The following is a 12,083-nucleotide window of genomic DNA, read 5'->3' on the forward strand; positions in this document are numbered from 1 at the left end:
TTAAAACAATAGGCTATATTTATCTCTTTATCTATTTTCTCAGTAAAACCTAATTATTATAATCATATTACACACACACACACACACACACACACACATACACACACTTATACAGATGAAAAGTTGATTACTACATTATATCTGGAAAAAAATCTTAATAAAATGATACAGGACAGAAACACTGTTACAAAAAAACCATTATATACATCACTTTTTTATTATAACAATTTGGAATGACTTTAACACATACGTTGCTGCACAGTTGAGATATTCTTATATTACTGAACGTTTTTGATTCTCAAAGAAGTTGTGTTTTTAGTGTAGTTAGTGTATTTCGGAAGTATTTTTTTTGCGGGTTGTTTGCGATCTGCTTCGTCGGTGGTTCCCTGAAGGCAGCAGCAGCGGAGGGGGGAGGGCCCTGCAGCCGCTGTTCTCTGGCAGAAACCCCGTAGCTCAGCAAAGCAGCGCCATTCGGTAACTGCAACAGTATCCAAAATGGCAGGAGCTGATGGAGACGACTCTCTCTACCCAATCGCCGTTCTCATTGACGAACTGCGAAATGAGGACGTTCAGGTTAGAAATCTATGTTTTGCCTTTAAATCGCGATTGTTATTTCACAGTCAAACGAAGCCGTTTAAGCCTATTTTCCAAGTCCGAATGCTAACCAGCAAACATGCTAGCTAACGTTCCCTGCCAGGGGCCTATCGGACATTTTCTGCCGGGCGCACCCTGCCTCGCCAATCTTACCGGGTTTTATGTCAGTATGCACGACGTAATTGTCAATCTGGAGTATTCGGTTAACACATTTGTTTTGTCGGTGGCTGCATCAAACCAATGGAGGGTAAATGTATTTAAATAAATAACGTCGGACTTGCTAAGCTAACCGAGTCATTGGTTTAGCCGTGTAGGCTAATCGACTAGCATTGCATTTGGCAACCACAACAACAGCGCGTCGAAGGCCGCAGTATGTAGAGCTCACTGCCGGGCGCCTCTTTGGTCTTTTTTAAATTTAATTCAAAGCTTGGCATTCCGAGTCAGCTCTCCTAGTTAATCGTCATGTGAAAGTCTGGTCAATGTTAGCTAGCTGCTTATGGCGAATACTTGTCTCGTTGCCAAGATGGTAACGGTAATACTTGAAGTCAGGTCCTTCTGGGTGAAGCAGGATGCGATGACGCTCATTCGTCACTTTACACTGAATGTTAAATGTTGTTGTTTTTTAACGAAGTAAATGTATCTTTACTCTTTGTGCAGCTGCGACTGAACAGCATTAAGAAGCTGTCCACAATTGCTCTGGCCCTTGGAGTTGAAAGGACTCGCACCGAACTCCTTCCCTTCCTCACAGGTAACGAGGTCAATCATCTAACACATTCAAATCACAAGGTGTGTCACAAGCAGCTATGATCCCGGTGTCCTACTCGTAAAGAGAAGGGCTGTATAATGTTTTAAACTAGCAATGTACCGTAGAACCAGTCCAGGCTGTTGCAATTGGCTGATGGTCACGATGTCGCACTTGCAGAACTTGAATACAGAATCTCACATATGTTTCATATCTCTCTGTCCTCCCCTAGACACCATCTATGATGAAGATGAAGTTCTCCTGGCCTTGGCGGAGCAGCTTGGCAATTTCACTATGTTGGTGGGAGGGCCGGAGTATGTCCACTGCCTCCTGGTAAATGAGAATTTTACATTGCGGACACAGTTACCCTGCCACGTTTGTTGCAATGATTGAATTTGTTTGTCAATGTAAGAATACAGTTACTTTCATTTGAATTATTTAGCTGATGGCAGTGATGTGAGCTCTGAGGCTGTCTGTAGCCTAACTGTAATTCGCTGTGGATTTTACTGACTCATAAACCCGTTCTGTCCCCTAAATAGGCCATAATTCTTACACTTATATCCCCCAAATTCAGAATATTCTAACATTGTCTAATGAAGATTAATGTTTGTGTCTGGTTTTTCTGCTATCCTCTTTTACTTTTGAAGCATCCAGATTTACATTAACACCATAGCCGCTTGTATGTGTGAGTACTTAAAGAAAACATGTCCCTATCTTACTGTGTCCCTTCTTATTCCAGCCTCCTCTGGAGAGTCTAGCTACAGTGGAAGAAACGGTAGTCAGAGACAAAGCTGTGGAGTCTCTGCGGAAGATTTCTCAGGAGCACTCTCCAGTTGACCTGGAGGTCCATTTTGAGCCCTTGGTCAAGCGTCTGGCCAGTGGTGACTGGTTCACTTCTCGCACATCTGCGTGTGGCCTCTTCAGTGTGTGTTATCCTCGTGTCTCCAGCACTGTCAAGGCTGAGATCCGTCAGTAAGTGGCTTCTTAACAAAGAGAAACATTTGTGCTGTACTCCAAATCCTTATTTGCAGTTGGGTAGATTATGCCGGATGTTACACATGCAATTCAATGTAGGCCTGAGCTGATTGCTTTAGGCTTCTAACCTGGTTTGTATCTTTCCCCTGATTAAGTGTCTCTGTGGTTTTATCTCTAGGCATTTCCGCACCTTGTGTTCAGATGATACTCCTATGGTGCGCCGTGCTGCAGCGTCTAAACTTGGGGAATTTGCCAAAGTTCTGGAGCTGGATTATATTAAAAGTGACATTATTTCCCTCTTCACTGCTCTGGCCTCTGACGAGCAGGTACGACCACTTGTATTCCCTTTATTCAATCTTAACTGCTGTTGCATGTGCTCTACTGATCCCATCACCTTTCTCCATTAGGACTCAGTGCGGCTGCTTGCAGTGGAGGCTTGTGTCAGCATTGCCACCCTGCTGCCTCAGGAGGACCTGGAGACTTTAGTGATGCCAACCCTGCGCCAGGCTGCAGAGGACAAGTCCTGGAGGGTTCGCTACATGGTGGCTGACAAGTTCTCTGAAGTAAGCAACTGACTGCATGTCCTTTTTGCTGTGACAGTGGAGCGGGATTCAGGATTCAGGATTCATATTCTCGAGCATACACGTACACGCTCCAAGTCAGAGAGGACATTGTTTGAATGTACGGGCACATTTTGCTAGCCAGGATGATGGGGCAAAATACAATATATTTGTGGTTCACGTTGATACAATTGCATATATCCTGAGGTCAAATATGATCTTCATATCTATTGCATTAAATACATTGACGCCGATAAAGAATGATCAATATCAGTATCTATTTTGAAGATAGCATTTGGGTGTTCTTTTGTATAATGATTGAGTCAGTGTCAGGCTGCAGCAACTACGTTCAGTGAACTTTGGCAATTTTTTTTCACATTTTACACGATTATTGCTGACTTGATTTGCTGAGTAGAGTAGGGTCAAACATAATTTCAATGGTGCCCATCATAATTCTCTGTTTATGTTTTTTAGTATTGGAGCTATGTGTGTATATACACTGCATCCCTTTAGGCCTGTGAAGTACCTGCTTCACACGGGTAACTCAACAAAATACACGTGAATCTTGGATTTATTGGAGACGAGCTTACTAGCTAAAGGCTGATAACAAGATGTTTTTTAGTGGGTTTTAGGTTGTCATTTTTCACAGTTGATGGCTAATTACTTTGATTCCCATGGCTTGGCGACAACACGTCAAACCTAGCAAAGCATGTTGCTGACAAATATTCAGATGTGGTTAAGGTATTCTAAGAGAGACAGGTTAGTAAAGTATAATGAACATACTGTCGGTGCTTTCAGGCTTTACATTGGAACCTAAATGAATCCTCGATGCTGTGCACTTCAAGAAAGTAACTGGGTTAATTGCAGATTTTCTTCCATCCCAGTCACAAATTTTCAGTATTAATAATTAACAGGCAATGCTTCATTCATCGCAATTACATCACATGTAATCTCTTATTATCATCTTTTGATTATGAGCTATGACCCTTGTCGCCCCCCCCCCCCCCCCCCCCCCCCCCCCCCCCCCCCCCCTCTCTCTCAAAATGGCTTATGTGATATTTTGTTTTCTGTATGTAGCTCCAGAAGGCAGTTGGTCCGGAGATCACCAAGAACGATCTGGTCCCAGCCTTCCAGAATCTACTCAAGGACTGTGAAGCTGAGGTCCGTGCGGCCGCAGCCAACAAAGTCAAAGGTCGGTGCTTAACTGAGACTTAAATTAATTAAAGCCCTTAATATCTGAAGGAGATGAATTGCATGAGTTAAATCGGACAAGTTACTTCCTGTCCTGTCTGTTCCATATTTTATTGACGGTGTCCTTCTTTTTTGCCAGAATTCTGCGAAAACCTCCCAGAGGACAATCGTGAGCAAATCATCATGACTCACATTCTGCCCTGTGTCAAGGTAACAAAAAAAACAACACTTTTCTATCTGCGACATAGACATTTCTCTGGTGCTTCTTTTCTCAGTTGAACAAAAAACACTTTGAGGCTTGAGGCTCACCTTTATATGGTCTTCCCCAAAGCATTGATGCAGACACATGGTGTTGTGACAACCACAGGAAAACTGTCTTTTTTTACAACCTAGTCTTATTTTTTATTGCAGCCCGTTGAGACCTAAATTACAGATATATCTCTGTGTGGGATATTATGACAAACAACAAGTGTTCACAACAAGTGTTGCATAGATTCTGTTCATAGCAGTATGTAAATCATTAAACCAGGGAGCTCCTGTAAAATGGAGCGCTTAATTTATATTTGCAATACTGAAAATTCATTTTCACATGAGCCACCTTTTTTTCCTCTTCCAACTGTGGTAAAACTAGTTTAGTTTACAAGCTGTAAAGGTCTTCCCCTACTGGACTTTACCCCATATCCATCAAGTAGATCACGTGCACATGCTTAAAACATGAGAGAAGCTCTTTAGAGACATTAAACCCAAAGACCCACCAATGTAACACAAACCATAACTTGCGGTTGAGGTGGCCTGTTTTATGGGGTGTCTGCGAAAGACGCTGCGTAAGACATTTTGTGCCTATGCTGTTCAGCTTCTGAACAGCAGGTGGCACTGCTGCATTTTGTGAAACGATAAGTTTAGTTGACGTATTACTTATTAAAAAAGAAAGATCTTACATCATTACCAGTTAATTGTTTTAATTCACAGTAGATTCCTGGACTGTTGTTTGTTTGAAGATACAGTGATAAGTGTCACACGCGTCCGTGTGCTTATCCTGTCAACATATCAACAGAGCTATAAAGGTTGAAACAACCGAAGCCTGTCGCACAACCCGAGAAATCTGTAAAAACATCATTGTAACTCAAGACTATACATGCTTCATGATAACATGGATCCAACTCCAGGGTGTAGATCAGCGTTGATTGTCCAGCATTTACAGAGTTTTTGCTAAAATTCGCCACGTGTAACTGGTTTGATCGGTTATGTGTGAACATGGCAGGTTCAAGGGGAGTTTTTATTTGTCCTGCGTTTACATTATGCTATTTCTGTGTCTGTCTACATCACATCATGATGTTATTCCACATACAGTAGTTAACTGCAATGACTGTTTGTCTGCACTAGCATTAAGTCCACAATGCTGTGTATTTAAATGAGCCGATTATAGCCTCCCCCTCTGTCGTGTGTGTTGAATATGAGCCACAGCGGTAGTGTTGATGTTTGTTTACGTACTTTCTGTCTTAACTATTTGTTTGTGTTGATCTCTGTGTCTCCTCTGTGTCCCGTCCCTGACCAGGAACTCGTTTCAGACACCAACCAGCATGTGAAATCTGCCCTGGCTTCAGTCATCATGGGCCTTTCGACCATCCTGGGCAAGGACAACACAATAGAGCACTTACTGCCTCTCTTCCTGGCTCAGCTTAAGGACGAGGTAAAGGAAATGCGGACTCATATTCACGAACCCCCATTTTTCTCTTTTGTGTTTTACTTGGCTGGCTATGTGAATCTTGAAGGCAGCGCTTACTTTAACATTCCCAGTAAGAGCTCCCCGTGCAGCGTTTGACTTTGACCAACTTCTTTAGGAATCAGCATGTCTGAGACGGGTAAAGCCACTATGCCAGGGCCAACAGATGTACCTGCCTGCAACCTGGTTAGGTTGGAGGATAATTCATGCAATTGGCAGCCAGACAGAGACCATATAATTAGAACTGAAGAGCTGCATCTAGAGGGAAGCACAACCAACAGCTGGACGCAGTCCGACTATATAAATTGTTGCTCTATGCATATTAATTTATACACACAGTGGTAAATGTATGGTTACAGCCGGCTGAGAGAGGCTACAGTTCCAGCTGGCCACGTCGCACAATGGCCGATGTTGCAATGGATGACTCATCCTCTCATCACTCTGCATTAGATATACTTTTGAAATGATTTGTTCCAGGATCCGTAACCCTAGCGAAAGTGTAAATCAATGTCTTTTATTTTCGAGTTTTACCAGACAAATGTCTTGGTACATGGTACTTCCTGTAACTTAATGGGTTCATCTAGAAGTCACATCATGTCCACTGACTATGTTTCCATTACATTGACACCAGACATGAGTTGAGCCTGTCGGACACAAAGGTATATGAATGTAAAATAAATTTGGAAAGCTCGAGGCTGTCAGTTCTTCTTCAGTCCTATTTAAAGATGGCCCAATTTTCCTCACAACGCCAACGCAGGGCCAAAAGTGTCTAATGAGATTATAGTCCAAACCGACAGCTTTGACTTGCAAATTTCAGTGATTCAAGGTGCATCTGTCTGAGGGCAGTTTTAAAAGGATTTTGATGAAGAACATTCTGTCGACATATCATACATTCCAGAGCCAGATTAATTTCAAATTGTCACACTGCCTCCTTTGGCTGCACTTTGTGAACGAGCCCGATGTATAAAAATCGTTGTGCATCTTGGGGATGCTTCATCTGGGTTTCTTTTTGGATTATGTGGATGAAGAGTTTTGTTTATCTGTCCCATGTAATATCCTGTCCAAATTAGAACTAAAGCAGATCTCCGTTTAAGGCTCTCGAATACGAACCAGGGTCACGTTATTCTAGACAAAACCACTTGAAAGCCTGTTTATTTAGTGGCTAAAGTGGAGCCAAGAATGTTTTACTTTGGGGAGTGTACAAACAATGCTCTAGTTGTTTAATATATAGCTTTAAAAAGGGCTTATTTTAGATTTTATCAGATTCATGACGTGAATGTTTTGCCTCACATTGAATACTTTGTTTTGATAGAGTCATGCCGCCATAATCTAAATTTTTTTTCCTCGACATTTTTCTGCCGCAGTGCCCCGAGGTGCGTCTCAACATCATCTCCAATCTAGACTGTGTGAACGAAGTGATTGGCATCCGTCAGCTCTCCCAGTCCCTGCTACCGGCCATAGTGGAGTTGGCAGAGGACGCAAAGTGGAGGGTCCGCCTAGCCATCATAGAGTACATGCCCCTGTTGGCAGGGCAGCTGGTGAGTCTGGGAAGAACGGCTGAAGTCGCTATAAAATCGTCTTTCTAGTTAGTATCCTGCTTATTACCCAGAAATCTTACCAGTATGCAGAGGAGCAGTCTTCTATCAGGCCTTGTTTGGCTGTAGACTTCCAGGAAATCACTCTCATGGCAGTGTCCTTGTTTCCTCAGGGAGTGGAATTCTTTGATGAGAAGCTCAACACCCTGTGTATGGCCTGGCTCATCGACCACGGTAAGGCACTCTGGTTTTAAAGTTGCATTATGCCATGCTGCAAAAGTTTGCTTTTATTTAGTGGTTATTTAATAGAGATATTAAATGTTAGCAGCTTTTTTTTGTTATAAACTTATATTCTGATAAACACAGATTTAACCCCTTATATATTGTCCCTCGCTAAATTCCCAATCCAACTTCAGGGGAAGGAACTCTGTCCCTCTGTCGCATTTTTTCCACTTTGGCTCTCGGTGCTGTGCAGCAGCCTCTGATGATGCACAAGTCCTTTATGCTTGGATCACGCATTCATCTCCTGTTGCGTCTCCTCATTTTCCATTACACATTTGAGCAAGGTTGTATTGGAACATCGCAGCTCGTACTCACACGCGACCAGCCAGTCAGCAGAGGGGTCTGCTCTCACCACCACTCCGGGACTGTGTTATTACTGGAAAACGAAGAGAACCTGGCGTGGAGGAAGGGGCCGATCGGGGGGGGGGGGGGGTTAAGGGGTAAGATCTGCAGATCCCTGAACAACAGCGCTGCTTCTCTCTAACTCCATGTACAGTATAGTGTAGCTGTTAGTAGAGAGAAAGACAACTGCACCCTGTAGCACAATGGATTTGACGAGTCATCATAAGAAGTTGTCACATTGGGACAGTTTGGCTATTCTGTTTGACTCTGTCTTACTTTCTGTGTATTACTTCACCTACTTAGTTTAACCTTATTGTTGAAGACAAAGCCATGCAAATTATGCTGTGTGTTCATTGTAGAGTTACTGGATTTAAAAAGGGCCGTAGTTTCATTCTGTTGGTGAGTTGGGTGAGCAGGCCCCGGCCGCTTCTCTCTAGCCGGCAAGTTCCGCGATACAGTCGCTTATATTCAAATGCTGGAAGAGCTGATAGTCCACAGAGCCACACAACACACCCTGCTCCATTTCATAATCCTAAACATTGTCTTTTGCATGCGTTTTTTTCACTCCGTCTGTGTATTAGTGTTCTCTTCACATCAAGTTTTCCAATTAGAGAATTGTTGTCGCTATTGAGGACAAAGGGCCAGCTGGGTTACATCATTGGAATGCTGTGTGTGTGTGTGTGTGTGTGTGTGTGTGTGTGTGTGTGTGTGTGTGTGTGTGTGTGTGTGTGTGTGTGTGTGTGTGTGTGTGTGTGTGTGTGTGTGTGTGTGTGTGTGTGTGTGTGTGTGTGTGTGTGTGTGTGTGTGTGTGTGTGTGTGTGTGTGTGTGTGTGTGTGTGTGTGTGGCTGAGGTTAGGGCTGTGCTGCCCTTACGTAAGCCCTTCAAAGTAAAACAGGACTAGAGAAACAAGCCCAGAATTTTCCCCTCAAAGACCGTCTTTGTCCGCCGCCACAGAGATAGGATGATTTAAAAAATTTCGCATTGACATGATTTTAGCACTTAAAAACAAATTGTATTGCTTGAATGTAATATTTAAGTGCAGCTAAGTCCCAGGTTCCAGCTCTTTACAATCGAGAAATTCTAATTTTGAACGTTGTCACTGTGATTTTTCCAGTGTATGCCATTCGCGAGGCGGCCACCTGCAATCTGATGAAGCTGGTGGAGAAGTTTGGAGCCGAGTGGGCTCAGAACACCATCGTGCCCAAAGTGCTGGGCATGGCGAACGACCCCAACTACCTTCACAGGATGACCACTCTGTTCTGCATCAATGTGAGTCCACGCTTGCTCTGTTAGTTCCTCAAAGGTATATCTAAGGGTGTTCTGATAACGTGACACATTTTTTTCTACTACTGTATGTAGTTCACCGTAATCAGTTCGCCTTTGTAAGAACTCATTTGTCTTACCGTGCACTGTTGTCGTCCATGTTAACCACCTGCGTTGTGTCTCCCAGGCTCTGTCAGAGGCCTGTGGCCAGGACATCACCACCAAGCAGATGCTCCCAGTGGTGCTCAAGATGTCCAACGACCAGGTGGCCAACGTGCGCTTCAACGTAGCCAAGTCCCTTCAGAAGATCGGCCCTGTTCTCGACAGCAAGTATGTTTGTGTTTGTAATTTCACCATCAGATATTTTTTCTCCTCAGTGACGGAAAAAAAACCCGCCCCCACACAAGGCCTGCATAATGAATCAAATACTAGTCTGGATCGTGACTTGGGCTTCCCACATTTTCATTGACTGCGGTATTGGCATTTAAATTGTGCTCATTGAAAACTCTGTTGCGCACAAAGAAGAGCGATTCATAAACTAACAGCCAGTCACCAGCAGGCGGTTCAGATGTGTTGGCTTCACCTTTAGGGAGCAGTCACACCACAAAGTGCAGTTACAACAGAGAGCAGATCAATGTATTTTAGTTTTTTAAGTTTGCCTTTATTTTGGGTAGGATTTTATATATTTTTGCCAATGAATGCAGGCAAAGAACAACCTGATTTTAAAGTCCCCAAAGAGATTAGTAACGTGAACACAATATTGATAAGAAAAATAATAATTGCGACTATCACTCTACCTCACATTAACATTAAGAATCCGTATTGACAATTAGTTAAATGACTCTCGTCCTCCGTCCTTGTCCCACAGTGCCCTTCAGGCGGAGGTGAAGCCGGTGCTGGAGAAACTGGCCACAGACACAGACATGGATGTCAAGTACTTTGCCCAGGAGGCGATCAGTGGTAGGCATCTTCTCTCTTCTATCGATGTATACAAACTGCCATGAATCAACATCTGACACGTGTCTAATGTTTTCCCCTTTATACAGTTCTGGCCCTTGCATAACCGACCCAACATGGCTGAAGCAGACAACCACCCAAAACAACAACGCATTCACTTTTACCAGATATTTATTGATGTTCAGGAACACCTGATAAATGTATAGAGAAAGCTGTTAACAATTGTTTTATCCTTTTTCTTTTCTTTTTACTGTCCGATGGTAGTCCACGTCCGGCAGAGCACAGGCTTATTCATTAACTCTCTTTGCTGTAAATGGCTGCTTCAACAAAGGCAGAGTACGATGACATTGAGTTGAGTGGTGCATGCTGACCAATGTACTACTGTACTAGCTAGGATTCGCTAACCAGAAGCCCTCTCACATTCCTTCCTTTTACACCCTGGGCCACTGTTGTCCTTTAGGCCACAGTCACTGCAGCGTATCACATGTCCATGTTTGCCAGCTAGCGACTAGGGCCGTGTTCGCTCTCCATGCTGCTGCACCTTCCCCCCCAGTGCTAGACGCAAACTTTGAAAAGCAGATGGAGCAGCAAGCTGTTTGTTTTCACTGAGCTTCCTCCCGAATCCGCCCTTTGATAGCTCATCTTCCCAGAGACACTGGTGTGGCTGAACGCTCCCCGCAGGTCGTCTCCACCAGACTAAAACCTCTCGTCCTCTAAACACCACACACTCAATGATCAATCTGCCGTTTGTTCTCTTCACACATTGAGTCGGTCAAACAACTCACTTCACTCGGCCCGGTGTAAAAGGAACCAGCTCAGTCGTTAAGCGTTGCTCCTAATTTTCCAAATTCTCAGTGATTTCGTTGATGTGCATGGGTGGAAAGTTGTAGTCAGTTGTGATTTATTTCTTTTTCTGCAATATTTTCTTGGCATTGCTTTTAAATCTTCGTGCCAAAGACTTAGATAAGCAGTGGTGTTTTCTTTTAGTACGCCTGGGTAAACAGTTTTCATCTGTCCTGTTCTGAAAAAAAAGAAGAAGAAGAAAATCAACGTTGTTCCTTCTCTGAGGGACACTTTATTCCTCGGACGTTAATGAAATGGTAAAACTCAATTGACTGCAGCTGTCAGGGCCATGGGATTAACAAACCCGTGGCATGCTTTGTGTCCCGGAGCCACCCAGTTAACCCCTCAGAGTCCACGCCGAGTCCTCCGCTGCACACAGGATTTAAAAGCGTACGGTCCGCAAACACAAAGGCCTTCGCTTTCAAATCTCGACGCGATGGAGAACCAGTGCATGCTTTCGAAGGAAGTGGCATCGGGGACGCGGAGCATGTGTACGTAAGGCTGCATAATGTTTATTGTGGGGTGGTTATGGGCGGGTTGAATAAATGCATCGTCCATGTTGATAAAATAAACCTTGTCTTTCCCTGAGCTCCTCCCGCTGTTCCCTCCTCCTGCCCTCTTCATTTTGTTCCCTTGAAAAAACCTTGATTGTTGATTGTCCTGTATCACAAAGACTGTGCTTTTATTTTTCATTTTGAATTCTCTCCACAGTTGGGATGCTGCACTACTGTATCTTGATCTGAATAAAGTAACTCAAAGGAACGAGTCCAGCCTGCTTTTGTGACGTAAAAACTCTCGTCACTGTGTAATTGCCAATTTGCTGCGACAGGAACTGAACCTATTAAAACAGCCACTTAGTTAGAATCTGTATAATGAATTTAAATAGTTCCATAGAGCTGCTGTACAGCATTGAGAACAAATCTTTAAATCACACTTTGATACAATAAAAAAACAAAAATTAAAATGGATCACGTTTTGTTAAAGTTACAATTAAGTCAGATTTTTTTGAACATTAAACAAAATATCAAGGGTGATTAAACTACATATTTCATTTGCGGTGTTGATGTTGGGAGTT

General features: G+C 43.3%; 1 protein-coding gene across 1 annotated transcript; it reads left to right on the top strand.

Moving 5' to 3' along the window:
- The first annotated feature begins 416 nt into the window (after positions 1–416).
- On the top strand, positions 417–11,770 carry ppp2r1bb (protein phosphatase 2, regulatory subunit A, beta b). The gene is made up of 15 exons (XM_035623554.2): positions 417–573; positions 1,252–1,342; positions 1,569–1,669; positions 2,076–2,308; positions 2,490–2,637; positions 2,719–2,874; positions 3,949–4,063; positions 4,202–4,272; positions 5,618–5,752; positions 7,150–7,323; positions 7,494–7,554; positions 9,060–9,214; positions 9,396–9,538; positions 10,077–10,168; positions 10,255–11,770. The coding sequence occupies exons 1-15, from the start codon at positions 496–498 to the stop codon at positions 10,269–10,271; spliced, it is 1,770 nt and encodes a 589-aa protein (XP_035479447.1). The 5' UTR covers positions 417–495; the 3' UTR covers positions 10,272–11,770.
- The last annotated feature ends 313 nt before the right edge of the window (positions 11,771–12,083 follow it).

The sequence above is a fragment of the Scophthalmus maximus genome, chromosome 11, assembly GCF_022379125.1.
Source record: "Scophthalmus maximus strain ysfricsl-2021 chromosome 11, ASM2237912v1, whole genome shotgun sequence".
Taxonomy (NCBI): Eukaryota; Metazoa; Chordata; class Actinopteri; order Pleuronectiformes; family Scophthalmidae; genus Scophthalmus; species Scophthalmus maximus.